Here is a 23,494-nt window from a genome sequence, read left to right on the forward strand (position 1 = left end):
TGGTGTGTGTTTTTCTCTCTAAAATTGTGATCTTTATCTTGCTTAATTCTATATTTCCATTGTTTGATGTATGCATACACTTATATGATCGAGGCCTTTGTTTCACTGAGCTTACATATCCATATGGCCTTACCCTTTTATTATCCCTTGCAAACCAATTTGAGCCTATTTTACCCCTTTTATTCTTTACTTTAGTACATCATTAACTCTAAGCGAAAAATAATAATGTTTTTAATTTGAATCCTTGGTTAGCTTAGATTAGTGAGAGTGCTTATGATTTAAGTGTGGAAAAATTGGGTTTGGAAACATTTGGTTTGAGAATTGAGTATGTTAGAATTTTCTGAAAATGTGAAAGAATGTTGAGAATATGTTCATGCATTCAATACCTTAATCATATGCCTTGAGAAAACCAAAAGAAAGAAAAATCATGAAAAAAAATAATATTTAAATATATATATAAAATAAAGGAGAAAAAGAAAAGAAAAAGAGCAAATAATAAAAGGGGACAAAATGCCCCAAAGTAAATGGTGAAAGCAATGCATATGAGTTGTACTCAAATTCGGATGCATGAACATGTGGAAAACATGGTTAATGGATAGTTAGGTTTTGTATTATGATTACATGGATTGTCTAAGTTAGGTGGAAAGTTTAAGTTAATTAAGGATTCAGATTTAGTCCACTTGACCAAATACAATCCTACCTTGACCCTAACCCCATTACAACCCTTAAAAGACCTCTTGATTTGTGTATTTGTACATTAAGCTTTTGTTGATTGGTAGAAGAAGAGCAAACCTTAGAAAGCAAGATTAGTAGAGAATTGAGAGAGTCAAACCTTAAATACCTGAGCGATTAGAGTGTATACACTTCCAGTGAGGGTTCGATGCTCGATTCCTTGTTCCCGGCTTTCATGAGCTATCTTCTTCTTGCAAGTCTATTTGTACTTCATTTTTATGATTTGAATTAGTGAAATCTAGTTCATATTTGTTCTTGAAAGATTTATTTACTTTTCACCAAGTAGGTAAAAGCATTTTGCATTTAGCTGCATTCACACATAGATAGGTTGCATTTCATACATTCTACCATTCCTCTTCACTTTTATAGCTTCTCTTGAGCTTAGCATGAGGACATGCTAATGTTTAAGTGTGGGGAGGTTGATAAACCCCATTTTTAGGGTTTATCCTATGCTTAATCTAGTAGATTTTATCCATTATTCTCACACTTATTCATACAATTCTCATGTTTTACGTTTTTCTTCCTGATTTTGTGCTATGATTGAAAACATACTTCTTTGGCCTTATATTTGCTAATATTAATCCTCTCTTATTACCATTCGATGCCGTGATATGTGCGTTAAGTGATTTCAGGGATTATAGGGCAGGAATGGCTTAGAGGATGGAAAGGAAGCATACAAAAGTGGAAGGAATACAAGAAACTGAAGGAACTGCTAAAGATGTCCAGCCTGACCTCTTGGTACTAAAACGGCCATAACTTGAGCTACAGAGGTCCAAATGAGGCAATTCCAGTTGCGTTGGAAAGCTAACATCCGGGGCTTCACAAAAATATATAATTTGCCATAGCTGCCCCAAAGCTAGGCGACGCGCACGCGTGACCTGGCAAAAATCCAATCCACGCTTGACGCTCACGCGTGACTTTGCTGCGTGTTGAACGTATCAGAAATCGCTGGGGGCGATTTCTGGGCTGTTTCTGACCCAGTTTTCGGCCCAGAAAACACAGATTAGAGGTTATAAAGTGGAGGAATCGATTCATTCATAGATACAACATTCATATTCACAATTTTAGGTTTTAGATGTAGTTTCTAGAGAGAGAGGCTCTCTCCTCTCTCTTAGGATTTAGGATTTAGGATTTCTATTAATTTTATGATTGCTTCTTCTCAATTCCAGGTTCAATGTTCCTTTAATTTGATTTCTCTTCTAATTTAATTTGTTTCTTCTCAAATTTATTATTTATTTAATTGCTTTCAATTTTATTTCCATTATCATGTCTCTTTTCTATTCCAAACTCCCAACAACAATAACCCATTGTACACATTGTACAAATAGTCCATTGTCTCCCTAACGGGATCCTTTCTTAAAATATCAAAATCACACTCCCGTTAATTGACACATTTCCATTCCTCTATTCTTTCCTCATCACGTAGCTTCGGTCCTTCCAAACATCGCCGTCACTCCTTCCAAACATCGCCGTCACAGTGCAGTCATAATAAGAAGCACACCGACGTCGTTGCCATCTACTGCCCTCTCAGGCAATATCTCTTTCATCATCCCTTAATGGCGTCATTGAATTCCCGGCTAAAACTTCGCCGTCCTTTCCAATATAGCCCGCGCTGACGTCATTGTATCTCGTGTCCTCTCACTCATTCCATCTTTCTGCCATGGATCACTCCTTACTAATATAATGGTTAGTTTGATTATTAAATTTTTCATTAAAAAAATATATCTTTATTTAATTACATGATGGAACATATATTTAGGGGTGGCAATACTACCCGAACCCGCGGGTACCCACCCCGCCCCTACCCGCTCGGGGCGGGTAATTACCCGCCCCCGCACCGGGGCGGGTTTTAACAGGGCGGGTTCTTGGGCGGGGCGGGGCGGGGTCGGGTTTAGGTTGAACCCGCCCCTACCCGCCCCAGTATATATAATATATATGTAAATATATATATTTTAATATATAATATATGTAACATATATAACATAATTAGTAAAATGATTAATAATATTATATCATATATAAATTTTTACTTTAATTTATATTATGTATGTAAATAGTGGTTATATAATTTTTAAAATTTAATTTTATTTGTTGAATTTAATAATTATAGGGACGGTAGGGGCGGGGCGGGTACCCGCAGGGGCGGGTACCCGCAAGGGCGGGTTAGGGTTTAACGTTTTACAACCTGCGGGTAGGGCGGGGCGGGTTTGATGCGGGTTTTTTGTAGGGCGGGGCGGGGTCGGGTAGAGCAAAAACCCGCCCCTACCCGCCCCGTTGCCACCCCTACATATATTCATATATAAAATATAATATAATAAAATAAATCTAAATTAAAATCAAGAACATACAAATATAATAATAAAATTTATACTCTAAACAAGTAAACATATTTTTTATCATACATAAATTATTTAAAAGATGAATAAATTGTTAAAATTAATAACACAAGTTTAAAATGATAAAATCTAATTTTCTTACAAGTATTTTTTATAGTATTTTTATTATTTTAATTTTTAATTTATTAGTACTTTATTATTTAATTAATTATTAAACAAATTATTTTCATGAGAAATTATTTTTTGTATTATTTTAAAGAAGAGACCAATATAACAGTTTAAAAAATAACGTAAAAATAATATTTTAAATAAAAAATATTTAATATTAAAATTTTTAAATATAAAAATAAATTTTATACATATTTAAAAGATAAATATAAAATACATGCCTAAAATAAATAAAACAGACAAAATGAGAATACTAATATTATTTTAGGCATGTATTTCATATTTATCTTTTAAATATCTATACAATTTATTTTTGTATTTAAAAAATTTTATATTAAATATTTTTTATTTAAAATATCATTTTTACGTTATTTTTTAAACTGTTATATTAGTCTCTCTTTTAGGATAATACAAAAAATAATTTTCATAAAAATAATTTATTTAATCACTAATTAAATAATAAAGTACTAATAAATTAAAAATAAAATGAATGAAAATACTATAAAAGGATCATATACGGACATCTAGTGTATTTTCATTTTAGTGTGTCAAGTAATAATAAACCTATTGATTTTGCTGATTCAGAATTTCAACTCTAGTGCAGGTTGAGATTTCGAAGCAGGAGAATTTTTAGGCAGAGTAAAGGAAACTATTTTTTTATTTTATTTTAAATATTAAGCTTCCTACAAATTTATGTTGATTATTCTTTTGTGTCGTTTGTCTAAAAAATCAAATTGCTCCAAAAGACTGTGGCCACATTTTCAGATTGAGCTGAGACTCTGTATTTAGACTGAAATCTTTTTGTAGAATTTAAAATTGAATATTATGGTGTAAATTTATGGTTTTAATGTGTGCAGTGCTGATTTTGAGTATTAGTTTATTTTCATTCTATGTACTCTGTAGAAATAAATATATAAAGTATATGTGTAGTGCTGATTTTGAATATTAAGCTTCCTAAGAACTTTTCTTATAGGACAGCATGTGCATTAGTCATGTGAAGCTGAAATATTTGGTTATTCTGTTTTTCTAATTTTTTTTAGATAGGCTCTAAAGACAGTTCTCCACCCTGATTTTATAGGAGATTAGTTACTGTATACATAATTCACAATATAATGAAAAGAATTTGTCAGAAATTCTAGAATTGCACCCACAAATTTGTAAGGATAAAAATTAAAATTTTATAAAAAAAAAAAAAATTGATCTAAATGATTTTTTTAAATGAAACTTTTAATTTTAATATGTCACTTTCAATTTTTTATTTTGATCCCCTCTTTATAAGATCGGTCATTATTTTAAAACAAACTTAAAAAGAAAAAAAAAAAAAGACCTATCTACAAGGAATTAGTTACTGTATACATAGCTCACAATATAATAAAAAGAATTTGCCTGAAATTCTAAAATTGTACCCACAAATTTGTGAGTACAATTAGTGGAAAACATTGCTTATTGTATTGGTATAACAATCCTAGGCAACGTTGTACATTGTATTGAACTATAGCGTTACTTTAAAAGCATTGTCACTTCTTTTATTACCAAGGCATCTATTACTAAAGACATCAATTTAGAGGCATGAGCTCTTCTTTAAAACCGTTGTTTTTTCCTGTGATAGTATTAGGTACATTTTGCCACTATTTATTAGCTATCGATACAATAATTGAAGCATTTTACTAAAATTTGATACAATAAAATAAAAAATACGATAAAAGAAACAAAACTTCCAAGTTATTCTACTTGAATATATATTATCAAGTTAAATTATATTATTATATAACTCTTTAATTTACATAACAAAATATGACAAATTAATTAAATAAAAGACTCTTACCAAAATACATGTACTTAAAAGGATAAAAGCAGAAAACTTTTTTCTGTAATGCAGCACTCCACTACTTGCTGCTGTAAGATGCATGCTTCTTCCGTACAAAATGATTCAACCGTTGTTCATCACTTAAAGAAGAAGAAGACATTGTTCTATGATGTGCTGCATTAATGGATTCCACTAACTGCTTTAGCTCACTCTTCTTCACCACAAGCTTCATCCACAGAACTCCTTTATTATCTTCCTCTACATATGAAACAACAACTCCTCCATTGGATTCCAACACATGATTCTGCTACTGTTGGTTCCACTCTTCTTCTTTCTGTTAACACATTTGAAGCCTAAAGTACCCTTTGGTTCCAACTCTCCAAGTGCAGTACCCCTTAACACATTTCCTATTAATGTTGCAAAAGAACAACCATAAGCAATAATGTAGAAGAGAGTAACATTGAACTAATTACCCAATTATGCAAGCTTTGGTGAGAGCCATCCATCAACCAATTTTCTTGCAGAAATGAGTTCAAGCAAGAACACACCAAAAGCAAATACATCTGCCTTCTCATCCACAACTTCATGTAGATAATATTCTGGTGCCAAATGACTGCAAAACAATCTCATTCATCGTCATGCTCTTAAAAGACTAAAATAAAAGAGCAGTAACTCTAACTTACCCAAATGTCCCTTCTATTGGGCCAATTGAATGATGACTCCATTGAGATGGAAGCCATTTTACTAATCCAAAATCAGATATCTGTCACAATCAAATTCAAAATCACTTAAACAGTTAAACTCTCTCTTTTCTCATAAGAATAAATTAACCCATCAAAATTCAAAACCATTGCAACAGAAAACAAAACCTGAGGTTCAAAACCTTCTATCAAAAGAATATTTGATGCTTTAATGTCTAGGTGGATTATCCTTCTCTTGCAACTTTTGATGCTTTAATGTTTAGGGTTTAGGGTTTATGCCTTGTTTTCCAATCCAAAGTATCCAACTTTTCATCTACCCAAAAAGTAATAATAATATCATTATACAAGAAAATCAGGTGGAGAACTGTCTTTAGAGCCTATCTAAAAAAAATTAGAAAAACAGAATAACCAAATATTTCAGCTTCACATGACTAATGCACATGCTGTCCTATAAGAAAAGTTCTTAGGAAGCTTAATATTCAAAATCAGTACTACACATACTTTATATATTTATTTCTACAGAGTACATAGAATGAAAATAAACTAATACTCAAAATCAGCACTGCACACACTAAAACCATAAATTTATACAATAATGTTCAATTTTAAATTCTACAGAGAGATTTCAGTCCAAATACAGAGTCTACTCAATCTGAAAATGTTGCCTCAGTCTTTTGGAACAGTTTTATTTTTCAACCAAACGACAAGAAAGAATAATCAACATAAATTTTTAGGAAGCTTAATATTTAAAATAAAATAAAAAAATAGTTTCCTTTACTCTGCCTAAAATTCTCCTGCTTCGAAATCTCAACATGCACTAGAGCTGAAATTCTGAATTAGCAAAATCAATAGGTCTATTATTATTTGACACACTAAAATGAGAACACACTAGAGCTAGAGCGTTGGAGTCTCCTATTTCTTTTATTTGTCCTATATATGGATACCTATATGTTTCTTTCATCTCATAAATGGAATTATCTGACTTTAAAAAAAAAATAGATTTTATCATTTTAAACTTGTATTATTAATTTTAACAATTTATTCATTTTTTAAAAAAATTTATGTATTATAAAAAATATATTTACTTGTTTAGAGTACAAATTTTACTATTATATTTGTTTGTTTTTTATTTTAATTATACTTTTAAATACTCTGAATAGATTTATTTTATTATATTAGATTTTATATATGAATATATGTTCCATCATGTAATTAAATAAACATATATTTTCTAATAAAAAAAATTTAATAACCAAGCTAACCATTAATTATGGCGCTGACTATACTGGGAAAAGGATGGCGAAGGATCGAAACTACGTGATGAAAAAAAATGGAGAAGTGGAAATGTGGCTCAATTAATGGGAGTGGGATTTTAATATTTTAAGAAATTATACCATTACCCATTTTAAATAATAAATTACAAAATAACCTAACTGTGGTTAAGATAATGACCAATTAAAATGTGACACATCATCAAGAGTAACTTACATGTTATTTTGGGTAGAATTCACCATATATATATATATATATATATATATATATATATATATATATATATCCTTCCTAGAAAGTTTATAGAACATATATCTTTCGTAGAAAGTTTATAGAACATTTTTATGCTTAAAGTCATACTTAAGGAGAATATGTGCCAACTTCCATGAAGACTTGAACTCATAGCAATCTTCATCTTCTTGAAGTAAAGAATAAAAATTAACGCAACATTGATATAAATAATAAGCCTTTGGAAATAATCTACATTCGTGTTACTGTACGCCGTAAATTTTCTTGATATGGATATCCTCCAGGATGGTTTGTTCCTCTCCTTTTCTTGGCTTGACCATCATCATCATCATCATTGCGCAATGCTACCTGCGATTGATTTCATGTCTGATTTTTTTTATACATGTAGCATGATTGATTATGAGTTTGTTTGAAAACTATTTAACATAAAAAAAAAATTCTATTTCCTTTTAAAAAAATTCATTTCTATTTGAAACTCAATTCCTGGATTTGAAATGACTATAATATATTAATAAAATAGAATTCAATTTTAAAAAGTATGAGAGTTGATTTGTAAATCAGATCCCTTTTGGTTTGATTTACAAATGAAGGGAAAATAAGAATTAGAACCCTCAAAGGAATTCAAATCATTCATTTGTAGTTGTTTTAAAGTTTAAAAAAAAATCAATTTTTAACTGAATTCTAATTCTTAGCCTTCTAAACAAGTTTGTAGAAAACATGTCTTCACAACATGATACAAGAGTTCTCATATATATTCACACACACACTTATGATGTTGCAGGCATTTCACGGTCTATATCTGATGCTCCACCAGCTCATTACGTAGTGAGAGTGGAGTTATTTTCACTCCTCGCAAATAATTCAATAGAAAAATACGTGTCAGAGAAATTTGAAGCTGGAGGATATAAATGGTAAAACACTCAAATATTATTGTCGAAAAATTTATAAACTAGAGTAATTGGATAACAATTTGGGTGTGTACTTCAAAGAAAGTGAATGACAATAATTATTCATGTGCTCACTTCCTAACAGGAAGTTGGTCCTACACCCAAGTGGAAACAAGGGCAAAAATATAAAAGACCATATTTCACTATACTTGGCTTTGGATGAAGCAAGTTTACCTCATCCTGCTTGGGAAATCTATGTGAATTTTCGATTGTTTTTGCTTGACCAGAACACCGACAACTTCTTAGTTGTCCAAGGTACTTGTTTGATTATTACCCCTTTTTCCAGTTCTTGCATGAGCATGATTTGTCCAACTTCCAAAATTTACTAAGAATGTAGATATTTATTGACATTCAACTCAATTTAGTGATGGGCAAATAAGAATTTGTATTACTAAGAAAGCACACCGAAATTTAACAACTGATAAATGTACAATTTACATCTTTTAACTACTTAAAAAAAGCAAAAGAAAAAAAAACATTTTTCATGCAATAAATGTTTCTGTTTAGCACATTAATGGCATAGTACTTTAGCACATCATCTTGTAGACTCTTTCAATGTTGATATATGTTTTTTAAGCTCGTCCTTGAGAAAGGTTTTTTTTTTTTTTTCTTTTTTCCCTGCTTAGATATAGTTCAGTTTTGATGATCAACAAAGCATTTGATAGATGCAACGGGAAAGGAAAGGAGATTTTACAAAATGAAGGCTGAATGGGGATTTGATAAGTTCATTACTCTAAAAGAGTTCAACGATGCCTCTAAAGGTTATTTGGTGGATGATACATGTGCGTTTGGAGCAGAAGTCTATGTATGCAAGGAAAGAAGCAGAAGTAAAGGGGAATCCATAGTAATGGTGAAGGATTCCTTTACCTACAAGCATGTCTGGGAGATTAACAACTTCTCAAAATTGGACTTAGAATTCTATGACTCTAAAACATTCAATGCTGGAAACTATGAGTGGTACAACAATCACCCTGTTTTGTTTCTGATATATGCTTCCAAAGTGTATCTAAAATATGCTTTGAAATTTACTTACATTGGTCATAATGCTGTTTCTTGCAGGAAGATAAAACTATATCCCAAAGGAAACGGCCCTGGATTTGGCAGTCATCTTTCTTTATACTTAGCCTTATCTAACCCATCAACACTTTCTCCTGTTTCAAAAATATATGCACAGATAACATTACGCATACTTGACCAAAAGCAAGCCAAGCATCACTTTGGAAAAGGTAGAGTTTAGTTCACCTTTAAGACTGCATGAAATTTCCCTGATGCCAGGGACACAAATTGATAGTTTAATTAATAGTTGACACTACTAAAACATTTAATTCAATCCAATAACCTAAGTTCTCTTTTTCTCTACTTGCAGCTAATTACTGGTTTAGTTCCTCAAACCATGAACGTGGTGCATCAAGATTGATTCCACTCAGTTACTTCACCAGTCAATACCAGGGTTTTCTGGTGAAGGATAGTTGCTTGGTGGAAGCTGAGGTCCAAATTCTCGGGGTGGTTGAAGCATTGTCCTGAGTTTGTCTATAAAGCAGTCACAATGAAGCACCGACACAATTTCTATTTCGCTTTCCATAGGCATAATTGGTTATATATGAAAGCTATACATGGAACATTGTTAACAAAACTAAAATCAAAATAAAAACAGAAATCCGAAAAAGAAAACTTATGGATGGATGAAATTCACATGCTTGGACATACCTTCTCGGTATGTTTCATAAAGCATTGTCGCTTGTATAAATATAATGAAATAATGTACATTACAAATGAGAACAGGTGTCTACAATGGTGAAGAAATGGTTTTCTTTATGATCTATCAATTGTACTTTCCATTTGAAGTACAATTAGTCATTATTTACATTTTACACAAGAGTTTCTACTACCAAATCAGACAAGTGAATTATTTACTGGAGTGGATTCCAAACAATGAGGAGAATTCACAATGTGCAGATACATACAAGCATTAGCAAGCACAGCAAAGTTAGCCAAATGTTTTTTCACTGCTGTAACACATGTACAGAAAGCCGTCATCATCCTTGTAAGTGTCATAGATGTTGCTCAAAAGACTCGCTGTGAATAAAAGAAACCAAAGACACAGCCATTACATTATTAGATTTGATATAAGAGAAGACAGAAGTTGAATTTACCCAAGAGTTTAGTGACATGGAGCACTTACTAGTCTGAGGTAATGTGTTCTTCACAAATATAAACAGAGCTTTCCCGGGCTTCATCCGCAGCCTGCCACTCAAAATATGAATGAACTGCCCAACAGACATGTCCCTTGGAACCAAATATCTAAAAGAGAAAAGAAAAGAAAAATGTATACATCAGACCTTGGACATATGAATCACCTACTCATGATTAAGGATTCAATGATGCACTATCACTCAATGGGATACTAATTCTAGTCAATGAAATGGATTAGAAGACAATTGTAAAAGATAAATGAAGAACAAGAAAATATCTGTTTATAAATAAATTTCACATAGCTGAATGGGAACCTTCACTGAATTACATTAAAAGCATTAATCATGAAAATAGTGACTTCATTTCACAAAAAGACATATGTTATCAGTCAAGATGAATAGTAATAGGATTAAGACAGTTATAACATGGAATTAAAGGGACCTCAAAAAATAATAAATTATACTAAAAAAATCAACCATACAGGTAGAACCTACTTTTTCTTGTCCAATGTAGGGATGTCTGCCCTTGCATATTTCTCAATGATGACCTGCAACATATATTGCATCAAAAGTGAGAAGGAAAAAGAAGAAAAAAAGAAACAGGAACGAAATAAAAGAAAAACCAATAGCCATTACTTAGAAAAAGTGACTGATTCATAAAAAAGTAACCATAAATAACAATTTTTCAACCAATAGTGGTAATTGATTTTGTGTGATTAAAAATAATGTGAAAATCGAAGCCAAATGTGAAAATGTGAAATGTCAAAATTTGAAGAAATATCATACAGGAACTCGATCTGGATATTTGACTATGATGCTTGTAGATTCCTTTTTCCGTTCATCTGCACCAATCAAAAAACCAAGAAAGAAATCAGCAATGCACTATAATAATAATAGTTATATTATCTTATATAAAATTAATTATATTTTGAAGAATTAGGAAATGGAAAAAAAAGAAAAAAAGAAAAAAAGAGAGAAACAAACCGAACGTAAACTCTTCCTTGAAAAGCTTAACCTTCTTGGATTTGGATTTGCCCATCAGAATCAAAGTTTCAGAATGAGGAAATGAAATTGAAATGCAGATTGGAAAGATTAGAGAAGAAAAGAGAGAAATGAAGAAGAGAAATTGGATATCATTATAAGAAATCGGTTATTCTACGCTGTTGCGTCCACCGTCAAATTTTCTGGCATTATCGTGCAAGTCATTATCCGTCGACAGAATCGTGTCAACTACCAGGGAAGATTCCCATATACGTTTTTGGCGGGTTCTGTCTATTGGGCTTCATTGTTTCAGATTCAATGGGCCTTGTTTGGCCCAATATATCATACCCGGCCCCACTTTTTATAGGCCATCTGGCGTCTATTATATCATTATCATTGTAATATATTTTTATTTTTATCATTGTAAAGCATATCGAGGTGTGGCATATTTTGGTGACAATTTACATATAATTTTTTAAATTATTTTTTAAAAAAAATATTACATAATAAATTATACACAAATTAATATTTATATAATTATTTATTTTTATATTTTTCAATAATTTTAAATCTTAATATTTTATTTTATATGTTTTTAGTAATTATTATGATTTTTTTTATTTCAGTAAGTAAATTATCAATAATTAATAATTTTAATTCAATAATAAGTTACATTCTGATGTCAAATATATTGACATAGCATATTTTAATGTCAGTTTAGATATATATCTCTTCTCAACTAATTTTTAGCATAGTATTATGTAATTAATTATATACAAATTAATATTTAATAATTAATTATGTAAAATTTATTAATAATTTTAATATTTTATTCAACTCTTTTTTAATAATTATTATGATTCTTTTTTATATTTTCATACATCAGTAATTATATTATTTTATTTTATATCACTTTAAAAATTATTACTTTATATTCTTTTAAAAATTATCACAATTTTTTCTTATATTTCTGTAAATGTTATATATAGTGTTTTATTTTACCATTTAGAAGTATAAATTTTAGAACCAAGTATGCTGACGTGACGCGTATGGTGTCCATCTACATGTTAATGCTATTTTTAGAAAATATTATATATTAAATAATTAGATTTGTTAATATTTAATATTATATATTTTTAATAATTATATTGATTTTTTTATTTTTCTATGAATATTATAGATATCTTTTAAATAATTTTTAATTCTTTCTTATATAATATTTTGAATATAGTATATTTTTTTATTTCTGTTGATTAAATTTATCTAGATAGTTAGAAAATTATTCGTTAATATTTTCTAATAATATATTATTATTTTCTACTACTCAAATGAATATTATTATTATTATTTTGACAATATTTATTGAATACATATAAAGTCAACTTTAAAATATTTTAGTTCATTTTTTCTTATAAGTACATTGTGAATTTTTTATATTTTAATGATTAGTTGGCATTAGTATAAATAACAAAAAATATATGAAGTTATTTTATATAAGATAAATATATTTATGCATAATTTATATTAGAAGTATATTTCTATCAAAAAAAATATATACATTTTTATGCATTGCAAAGGTATATACACTAGTTAATTTAAAATTAAGTTTTTGCACGTAATAATGAAACTAACGTAATAAAGTTTTGAGCATGTTTTCTTGTTTATTTTTTTAATTTATTAAATTCAATCAATTATAATAAATTAATTATATCAATTAATTAATTTAATTAATTATATTTTATTTTTTTTTTAATTTAATAAATCAAATTAATTATACTAATTATTTATATCAACTCATTAATTTGATTAATTCTTAGAGATATTTTTATTTAATTATTTTAATCAATTAAATACATTAATTATAATTAATAAATTATTCAATTTGATTAGAATAAATATTAAATTATTTAATATTAGTGATGGAACTGACATATGTAAGATTTTGGATTTTTATAAAATTAAATAATAAATTTATTTATGATATATTATATTTAATTAAGATTATATTTAAAAAAAATTATATATAAATTAAACAATTTTTTATTTATGATTTAAAATTTTAATAATTAAATAATAATAAGAATTATAGGTAGGTTGCTGTCGTGGGTGTCGCTGCCAGAGGAGAAGGAAGCCTTGCCACTGCTCTGACCGCCGAGAAACGCTGCCGGGGTAAGCTGTTGGAACTGTGGTTACTTTGTTTTTTGGTTTTTCTCTGAGTACAGTAAGCTATCTTATTTTGAAAATCTCTTTTATCGCTTTTTTGTTATACATTACTGAGGTTTCTGCGGCGTTTTTTGCTCTAGGGTCGAATTACAGCGATTGTATGTCGTGTTTAGCGTTGTCGATGTCGTGGCAAGGATGATATGGAGTTGCTTTTGCTGCAGGCCGAGAGAAAAAGATGTTTTGCGCCTTTTGTAGCTTTTGAGTTCGGCTTGTCGAGGTAGGAGCCCTTTTCTTAAACTTGTTTTACTTTCCAGAGTGGTTATAAATCGATATTAATGGGTAAAATACATTTTTGTGATTTCGTGAGTCTTATGAATTGAATTGAGTTGCTTTGAATGAATGAGATTATTAGTTCGATTGATTGATTGATCAATTGAGAAAGTTGAATATTCTAATTAGTTGACTGATGTTGTTAAAGTGGTTTTTCATTGAATTATTGAAAGAGATTTAATATTAGCATTTAGTTTAATTTTGGAAACGATTTGATTTTAGAAAAGATTTAATATTAAAATTTGATTTGATATTGAACCCGGTTTGATATCGGAATTTGATTTTAAAACAAATTTGGAAATGACTTGATATTTGAAAACAGTTTGTTTATTGAGAATGATTTGCTATTTTGAAAATGATTCGAAAAGGATTTGAAGAATGGTTTGGTTTGAAACTGTTTGAGAAGACCGAGAATTCTTAATTATTGATTGATGCTGTTGATTGAAGTTGGTTTAAATTGCGATTTATAGAATTGGTTGATTGAATTCTAGATTTTGTAATTTCCTTGGGTTGAGTGTTGTTGTGATAATGGTAATGGGAAGTGATTTGAATGATTAATAGGCGTTTTGTTTGGTTTGGTTGGGACGCGAAAAGGGTGGCAGAATCCAAGTTTTAGAGGAGATGTTGTCGAAATTTTGTAAAATTGGAAGCTTCATTTGAAGTAATTATTTAAAAAGATTTGGCTTTAAATATTATATATTTTTAAGATTGATTTATTTATCGAAGAAAGAATTATGTTTTGAATTGGAGTTGTTGATGAACGGAATGGAAAGAAGGATGATAAGGATAAACTTTGAGATATGATTTTTGAATGAATTTGGAGATGAGATATGGATTGACAAATAATAATGATATTGAGAATGACTTAGATATTGATGAATGTTGAATGAATTATTCATATGGCTTATGAATTTGAATTATCTGAGACACGAGTTTTTCTGGGTAGACGCAGTGGCTTGCCACCACTTGCTCCAGGTTGAGACTCGATACTCTGTTGACCCTACGACGTAAGGGTGACCGGACACTTATAAATTCTCGGGAATGGTGCCCCCATTGAGCGATTTGATATATATATATATATATATATATATATATATATATATATATATATATAGGTAAAGTCTGTGGTGGCTTGGATTTTCATGACTAAAGATGGCTAAAGGTTAACTAACGAATAATAAAATGACAAGTGAGAAGAGTTTTAAAAGTCAAATATATAAAGTTGAATAGAACTGGTTATTATCACAAGGATAAATATGTAAAAGAGGCATAAAAAATTATTGTGTTGGTGAAGGCGGACAAACGTGGACCAAAAATTCTAAGTTCCAAAAGTAGTTTGGGTAGAAAAATTTTTATTGCAAAAAGAATGAAAAAAAAACTTGTCTTTTTTATTGCTTCGTCGACCCTGGTAATATGTTAGGTTGGGTAATTTGGATAATGAAAGAGAATGAATAAATAATAAGCAACTACTTTTAGTAGATCTACAAAATAAATAAAATGAATATAATTTTATTAAAAGCCGTCTCAAAATATATAAGTTCAAGTTAAATATAAAAGATAGTAACTAATATTTATTATAATAATTCTATATAAATAATAAAGTCTAAATTATATATGTATGATATAAAATAAGTGAATTATGTTAATTTTAGTATTTAAAATAATTTATCCGATAATATAATAAATTAATATTAATTTAATAATTTAAGTATTTAATTAAAGATGAAAGTGTAAAATTAATTTTCCTTCCTTTATTACTTTTGTAAACTAAGAAATTGATGAATTTCTAAAGATCTGGAAAGTAAATCTTTCATTTAAAATTCATTAAGAATATAAATGCGAAAAATTTATTTGTATAATAAAATAAAATTTTTAAAATTTATTTTTATTTTTTTCATTGAAATTCAATCATCTTTTTTATTTCTTAAATTTTGGTATATCTATTTTCAGAGACGGTCCTAGGTATAAAGATATAGGAGCAAGCGCTTCCACTATAATTTGAAATTTTTTTGAGTAGTACATGATAGTAATATTTATTTGTTTCTATTAAATTATTGATTTTAACCCCCACAATAATATTTTACTCAACTTTTGAAATTTAATGTTCAATTTGAAAATTTTATATTAGATGTGTTATAATGATCAATTCTCAAATTTGAATAAGATTAGTATTCTTTTTTAGAAATCGACTTGAAAAAAATTATTTATCTATTGATGTTTTTTTTTAAGTTAGTTTTAGTTTTTTCTGTGACAACTACATTAATTGAAAGAATTTTTTAAACTATGAATATCATCAAGACTTAATTGTATGGGATGTGAATTTTTAACTAATCATTTTAGTGATATGTGTAAAAAAAAAATTTCAATTGTATTATTAAAAAAAAGTTATTCAACATTTCTAAAATATGAAATTTAAAAGAAAAATAGATTTCTAAATTATATGTTATTATTTAAATTAATATTTTAATATTTTAATTTGATAATTAGACATTTTGAGGATTAATCTTATTTTATAATAACAAAATATAATTAAAAATAAATTAAATAACACATACATTTATACAAATATATAATAAATAATTTAATAGCTAATTTTTTATGTACACATAATATTTTTTATAAAAATTATTATCGTATTATATATATATATATTCTGCCCCACTATCAAAAGTTTATAAATTTATCACGGTCTGTTTTTAATTGTGTGATATAAAATATTTTGTAAAACGAAAAATATCTTATTTCCCATATAATATATGATACATTAAATATTAAAGTTAGCATAATTCACCTATTTTAATTTATGTCATACATTTATAATTTAGACTTTTTATTTACATAGAATTATTATAATAAACATTAGTCACCATCTGTTGTATTTATCTGTAACCCAATTTGAGACGGTTTTTGGTAAAATTATATTCATTTTAATTTTTTTTATAAAAAACTATTAAAAATAGCAAATTGAAAGTAGCATTTTTTATTATTCATTTATTCCTTTCCATTGTTCAAACTACTCAACCCAATATATATACCATTAGGATCGACGAAGTTAAAAAAAAAAAAAAACCAAATTTTTTCCATTTTTTTGCAATAAAAATTTACATGCCCAATTTATCTTTGGATCTTAGAGTTTTTGGTCCATGTTTATCACAGCCCACACGAAAACAATAATTTTTTCTTTTACATATTTGTCCTTCTAGTAATAATCAGTTCTCATCTCACTTTACATATTTGACTTTAAAGCTCTCCATCACGTGTCATCTTACTATTCACCAATCAATCTTTAGTCACCTTTAGTCATCAAAATCCAAGCCACCATAGACATCACCATATATATATATATATATATATATATGAGAAAAAGCTATGCATAGACTCGTTGGGATGTGCGCCGGGTCCAATGGTTTAGCAAACCGGACTTGTCGGATTGGCTGTATAACCGACAGATGAGCTCATTAGCCATAGGATAGACATGCATCATATGCATTTGTATGCTTTATTTGGGTTTGAATTTGTTTTGGTTTGCCTAATTGTTAAACTGTTCTTAATTGCTACTTGAACTATTTGCTGTAACTGCTACCTAAACCTGTGTTTTCCTTGTCTGTTTTGCCTGTGTTTGTCTTGGTGTGCTACTTTTGAGAATGAGTTTTGGTACTGAATTGATTATTGTGTTGATTGATTGCGTGGTTGGTTTCTGATTAAGAATTTCTTATACGAAAAGAAAAGTTTTGGACGTATGAAAGATTAAATATTGTTTTTTTGAAAAGGTTTTGAACAATTAGCTATTGGTTTTTAAAAGATTCATAAATCATGATAATCGCTAAGCTTGAAAATAGTTTTCTTATTAAATATCTTCTTATGACAATTCTGAAACTCCATGGTGAGACCGTGTGGTTAGGTTCTCACCCCCCTACAGCTTTACCTTTTCAGGAATCGGAAAAAAGAGCATTATGAAGAGTTATACTGCGTTTTGGTTTATGATGTTATATTAATTAGATAATTTTTCTTTCCTCGTCTTTGTTATTACAATTTTATAAGAGGGATAGGAGTTGTATGTGTTTTATATGTATGTTATATTATAAGCTATTATGTAAGAAGTCTTATATATGAATCTATGCCTGTTTGTATTTTTTTTAAGATAAAGTATTTATTTCCGATTTTTAAGAAATCAGCGATACGGTGTCGAGTCAAAGGCTCCTATTTTAATATTAAGTATATAAAGTAGTCGTAATACTTCTTTCTATCAAAATGATGCAGCCGGAAGCATAACATTCTGATAGTAAGGATGTTACAACATACAATGCTTTTAGAGGTGTTTTTAATTTATTTATTTTAATTTATTAAACTAATTTAGTTATACTAATTATTTGTATCAACTAATTGATTTAATTAATTCTTGGAGATATCTCCTGATTAAATTTATTTGATGTATTTGAATTTATTAATTATAACTAATATATATTATTTGATTTAATTCAAATATATGTATTTGATTTAGTTTATTACTCACTTTATATCTTATATATATGCATTTTTATTTTATTTTAATTTTATTCTTAATATTTAATTTTAATTTTATTTTTGATATTTCAATATATTTCAGTTATATATACTACCAGAGTGAATAATATTAATTATAACTAATTAATTATATTATTTGATTTGACTAAGATAAATATTAAATTATTTAATAAATAAAAAATAAAAAATAAAATAAATAAATTTAATTTAAATTGTTCTATTATTATTTTCTATATATGAAATCATAATTTACTTTATACTTTTTTTCTCTTTCTCTTATGTTTTAGTTATAATTTTGTAGTTGCTTTATTTTTTGATTTTGTTTATCTTCGTTTTGCCAAAAAAAATTCATAATTTTATTTTATATTCTTTTTTCATTTATGTATTTTGATTAATAATTCTCAAAGGTATTACTATTTTATTTACTAATATTTTAAATTTTTTATAATATTTTTATAGAACTTGATTAATAAGTTCTTTTTTATAATGTTATTTTGAAATTTTTTAATAAGTATATATCTTAGTTTTTATCTTTTATTTTTTATATTCATTGATTATACTAATTTTTTTATAATGTATCTTTTATTGACAACATGTATTGTATTTTTTAACTTCTACTTTTTTTAATTATTTTTTTACTTTTACTCCTTTTATGTTTATTATATTATTCACTTCGTCTTAATTTTAATCTTATGGTTATTTTCTAATTGTGTAAAATTGAATAGTTTCTTTCAAAAATATATATACATATATATTACCTATTATAATTTAATACAATTATTAAGATAAACAAACAAATTATATGAATAGGTAATTTATTTCGAGGGCAAATCACTGATATAAGCTAAGGGGAGGAAAAATTTACACCAATCAACCAAATCAAAAACTGGTTCATGAATCAACCAAGAGACATTTCTATATAGTTCGAATCACCCAAATTCAAACTTCATCTCCATGTAATTCGAATCATACTGATTCAAATTACACATACACGCACACACTCACTAATTCGAATCAACCTGATTCGAATTACATACATACAGTAATTCGAATCAGGGTGATTCGAATTACACCCACGCACGCGTTCCAAAGTAATTCAAATTGGAGTGATTCGAATTACACAAGCTATAATTTGAACTACAGTAGTTCAAATTATACAGGGCCAGACGTGTATAAATATGGTGTGAATGTGAATTGATCTCATTAGAGTGAGAAAATGACTAGTGAGGAGAGTTTTGTAGTGTTGGTTCATTACAGAGGATCGATTAAGAGGAAAACACGATCTGGTGTGAAGTTCACTGATAAGGATCCTCTCAGTATTTTTATCAGGCCTACGATGAGCTATGATGAGGTTGTGAATTCTATACTACAGAAACTTGGTCTGCAAGGCATGAAACGGATTCACAAGTTATTCTATCGCATTCCGATCTCAGTGATGCAAGAAATAGTGAAGTATGATTGTTTCACGATCGGGGGTGATGAGGACTTGCAGGTCCTGTTTCATTGTCGTCGGCAGTTTTCCGAGGTTAGGATACCTGAGCTATTGGCGAAGTTGGTTGATGTGGTATTTAGCTCGGGGGGTTCGAACTGGAATACCCACACTATAGGCACGGTAGCCGATTCTAGCTCCAGACCTGTTGGTGCATCTTCGTCCGTCCCTGTGAATGAACCTCCGGTCGAGCCTGTCGCCTCCCCGTCATTCGCTGTTGATCTCAACTGTAGTGGAGGTGGAGAGGTTGGAATAGTAGATGTTGTGCCGACTTTTTTACAGTGTGCTGCACCGGCTGGTCTGGGCGATGCTTTGCTGGATGATGTTGACAATGATGACGTGGAGCAGGATATCATTGCTGATGACAGTGGCGATGATATTTGAGCAAGTGATCCAGCTGGGGCTGGAGGTGGTTCTAACTCTGGCACACAGCAGTACCCTTCGCACTTTTCATCTTTGGACTTGGATGCCATGAGACAGGAGGGGTTCCTGGGGAGCCTACTGGATTTGGTGCTAGAGATGGCTAGGGGTCTGTAGGTCTCACAGAGTTTCAGGTTGGTCAGCAGTTTCAGGATAAAGATGAGGCTGTGTTAAGTGTGAGGACGTATAGCATCCAACGCGGGGTACAGTACAAAATGGTGGAGTCTGACTATCGCCGGTATGTTGGGAAGTGTTCTGAGTTTGAAAATGGGTGCACATAATTGATTAGGCTAAGTCTCCGGCAGCGCAAGGGTATTTGGGAGGTAAAACGGTACAACAGACCACATACGTGTCTCGCGACGTCCATCCCTAGCAACCACAGGAGTCTGGATTATCATGTGACCTCGGAATTCATCATGCCAATGGTTAGAGCTGATGCATCCGTCAGCATCAAGGTGCTCCTGAATGAGACGGCGGCACACTTTGGGTTCAGGCCGACGTATAGGAGGGTTTGGTTGGCGAAGCAGAAGGCCGTCGCCCACATCTACGGTGATTGGGATGAGTCGTACAACGAGCTCCCGCGGTGGGTGTTAGGAGTTCAGTTGACAATGCCTAGTATTGTTGCAGTCCTTAGGATGAGTCCTGTTCGAGTTGGGGCCAGGTCGACGACTTGCAAGCTTATTTTCACCAGCTCTTCTGGATGTTTCCACCATGTATTGAGGCATTCCGGCATTGCAAGCCGTTGGTGAGTATTAACGGCACCCACCTGTATGGTAAGTATGGGGTACATTGCTCGTCGCGATTGCACAGGACGGAAACTCCAACATACTGCCTGTTACATTTGCACAGGTTGAGGGTGAGAATGCGGAGTCCTGGTCCTTCTTTCTTTCCCATCTACGGCAGCACGTGATCCTGCAACTGGGTCTGCTGGTTATATCAGATAGGCACAACAGCATCAAGGCTATGCTTGAGGCTCCCGACGGAGGCTGGCTACCTTCTGCTGCCTACCGTGCATTCTGTATTCGACATGTGATAGCAAATTTCGCCCTGACCTTCAAGGGCAAGGACGCAAGGAGGCTTCTTGTGAATGCAGCTTATGCTAAATATATCAATGCCGTCACACACCGCCATAACGCCGTATGCCGAGGCTCCAACACCTCCGGATGCACAACCTGAAGGACGTCGGGAGAGCTATACGGCATCTAAATAAACTGCAAATACATAGCATCAATGTTAGGCCATACCGTGATGCGAACTATGAAAGGTTACTTAATTAAAAAATAAGTGGTTTGTATACTAAGATCCCCAGCCTGTAATAGGTCTATCCTCAGCCTCCACATATGCACTCGAGGTCCCTTCTCACTAGCAGAAGGATTGTGACCTGACCACCTGCAACTCACATCGGTGGTATAACGAATGCAAAATATCACCACATAGTATAATATTATAAGTAGACACGGAATAAAATAATTTTAGATGAAATAGAAAAAATGATAACAGTACCTCGAGGCCAAGGGTCAGCTGAACGTATCATACCCAGCAGGTCTAAACCCAGGAAAGCGCCATAAGATCCAAGACTGAAGTAGCTGTAACGAACCAGCTAACTTCACAACATGTATGTTGGCCACTCGGCACATGCACCGGTACAACCACGCGAGTGCTGCCGACCCCCAGCTGTAGCCACCCATATCCTCAAGCCTAGCCACGTAGGGTAGCCACCTAATGTGAATACGGTTGCCGGACTTGTCGGCAAACAGCTGAGTGCCTAACAGCATCATGATATAGCGCCTGACTGTCTCCTCGTCGGCTCCCTCAGGGCACCCTCCAAACGTCTCCTGGAACCAGTTGCAGTTCACTGCAAACTTCTGGATTTGGTTCGCAGGAGGTAACACACCAAGAAACTCCTGGAACCACACACAAGCTGGACGGTCACCCTGGATGTATGTCTGGAAATCCGTCAAGCAACCACTGACATAACGTCCGTCGACCGGCAACCCCAACTGGTACGACACGTCCTGCATTGTGATCGTGCACTCCCCGAACGACATGTAAAATGTGTGCGTCTCCGGATGCCACCGCTCGACGAAAGCACTCACAAGGGGCTCATCCAATCTGAACCATCTATCGTTCAGTCTCGCAAGATGGTATAACTCCGCCATCTGCAAGTATGGACCGTACCTCTCGTCCAGTCACATGCCCTGCTACCGTCGCATGCTCGAGATGCATCGCTGGGGCTGCACATATAATGGACCAGATAACTAAAATCACTTACAAAACCAATTACAAAACCACTAACATAAACCACTTGCAAAACCACTAACAAAACCACTAACGAAACCACTAACATAAACCACTTGCAAAACCACTAACAAAACCACTAAGATAAACCACTTGCAAAACCACTAACAAAATCACTAACAAAACCACTAACGAAACCACTAACATAAATCACTTGCAAAACCACTAACAAAACCACTTGCAAAACCACTTGCAAAATCACTAACAAAACCACTAATAAAACCACTAACAAAATCACTAACAAAACCACTAACAAAACCACATACAGTATCACTAACAAAACATAAAAAATCAGTCACATACAATGTTACCAACGTCATTTACCATCAAAACCACTAACATAACGTATATAAACAAACGAATAAGTTACTTAATCCTACTTTTAAAAAAAAGATTACGTACTAACCTCTTCGTTGATAACCCCGACTATATGAGCTACTCCTTCCAAACGATATAGTCTGTCCGGATTATCCCCTATGGGCTGAATATCCTGCTCGAGCCTTTGTTGGAGTCGTTCTGGGTCGTTTTCTCTGGGATTTGGTGGGGTATGATAATGAAAAAGTGGTTCGAATGAGGTTGATTCGAACTCTTTTTATAGCCGAAGCATGAGTAATTCGAAACACCCCAATTCGAATTACTACTAGAGCCAAAAATTGAGTAATTTGAATCACTCCAATTCGAATTACTTTGGAACGCGTACGTGGGTGTAATTCGAATCACCCTGATTCGAATTACTCTGTGTGTAATTCGAATTAGGTTGATTCAAATTAGTGGGTGTATGCGTGTATGTGTAATTCGAATCAGTATGATTTGAATTACATGGAGCTTGAAGTTCGAATTTGGGTGATTCGAACTATATAGAAATGTCTCTTGGTTGATTCATGA

General features: G+C 31.1%; 4 protein-coding genes across 4 annotated transcripts; 3 read left to right on the top strand and 1 right to left on the bottom strand.

Annotated features, from left to right (window-relative positions):
- Window positions 1–7,459: 7,459 nt before the first annotated feature.
- Window positions 7,460–9,991, top strand: LOC107635260 (TRAF-like family protein). The gene is made up of 6 exons (XM_016338681.3): window positions 7,460–7,553; window positions 8,047–8,176; window positions 8,298–8,467; window positions 8,878–9,169; window positions 9,272–9,438; window positions 9,579–9,991. The coding sequence occupies exons 1-6, from the start codon at window positions 7,535–7,537 to the stop codon at window positions 9,734–9,736; spliced, it is 936 nt and encodes a 311-aa protein (XP_016194167.1). The 5' UTR covers window positions 7,460–7,534; the 3' UTR covers window positions 9,737–9,991.
- On the bottom strand, window positions 9,892–11,626 carry LOC107635268 (autophagy-related protein 8i). The gene is made up of 5 exons (XM_016338693.3): window positions 11,389–11,626; window positions 11,191–11,246; window positions 10,900–10,952; window positions 10,395–10,513; window positions 9,892–10,288 (listed from the first exon to the last, which is right to left on the bottom strand). The coding sequence occupies exons 1-5, from the start codon at window positions 11,441–11,443 to the stop codon at window positions 10,200–10,202; spliced, it is 372 nt and encodes a 123-aa protein (XP_016194179.1). The 5' UTR covers window positions 11,444–11,626; the 3' UTR covers window positions 9,892–10,199.
- A 7,992-nt stretch (window positions 11,627–19,618) lies between these two features.
- Window positions 19,619–20,275, top strand: LOC148578503 (uncharacterized). Its single transcript, XM_088503070.1, has one exon. The coding sequence runs from the start codon at window positions 19,619–19,621 to the stop codon at window positions 20,273–20,275; it is 657 nt and encodes a 218-aa protein (XP_088359196.1).
- A 458-nt stretch (window positions 20,276–20,733) lies between these two features.
- Window positions 20,734–21,487, top strand: LOC148578504 (uncharacterized). Its single transcript, XM_088503071.1, has 2 exons — window positions 20,734–21,024; window positions 21,122–21,487. Exons 1-2 carry the CDS (start codon window positions 20,734–20,736, stop codon window positions 21,485–21,487), a joined length of 657 nt encoding a protein of 218 aa, XP_088359197.1.
- The last annotated feature ends 2,007 nt before the right edge of the window (window positions 21,488–23,494 follow it).

This window comes from Arachis ipaensis, chromosome B1, assembly GCF_059453495.1.
Source record: "Arachis ipaensis isolate K30076 ecotype BB chromosome B1, ASM5945349v1, whole genome shotgun sequence".
Classification (NCBI taxonomy): domain Eukaryota; kingdom Viridiplantae; phylum Streptophyta; class Magnoliopsida; order Fabales; family Fabaceae; genus Arachis; species Arachis ipaensis.

Bases quoted from the DNA above. Each gene is read 5' to 3' on its own strand.
- LOC107635260 (XM_016338681.3), top strand. The intron at 8,468-8,877 runs GTACTTGTTTGA...AGCATTTGATAG, and splicing joins CAACTTCTTAGTTGTCCAAG to ATGCAACGGGAAAGGAAAGG. The intron at 9,170-9,271 runs GTACAACAATCA...TGTTTCTTGCAG, and splicing joins AATGCTGGAAACTATGAGTG to GAAGATAAAACTATATCCCA.
- LOC107635268 (XM_016338693.3), bottom strand. From the start codon at position 11,443: ATGGGCAAATCCAAATCCAAGAAGGTTAAGCTTTTCAAGGAAGAGTTT. The intron at 11,247-11,388 runs GTTTGTTTCTCT...TGATTGGTGCAG, and splicing joins CAAGGAAGAGTTTACGTTCG to ATGAACGGAAAAAGGAATCT. The intron at 10,953-11,190 runs GTATGATATTTC...TATATGTTGCAG, and splicing joins AATATCCAGATCGAGTTCCT to GTCATCATTGAGAAATATGC.
- LOC148578503 (XM_088503070.1), top strand. From the start codon at position 19,619: ATGACTAGTGAGGAGAGTTTTGTAGTGTTGGTTCATTACAGAGGATCG.
- LOC148578504 (XM_088503071.1), top strand. From the start codon at position 20,734: ATGGTTAGAGCTGATGCATCCGTCAGCATCAAGGTGCTCCTGAATGAG. The intron at 21,025-21,121 runs GTATTGAGGCAT...GCGATTGCACAG, and splicing joins CTTCTGGATGTTTCCACCAT to GACGGAAACTCCAACATACT.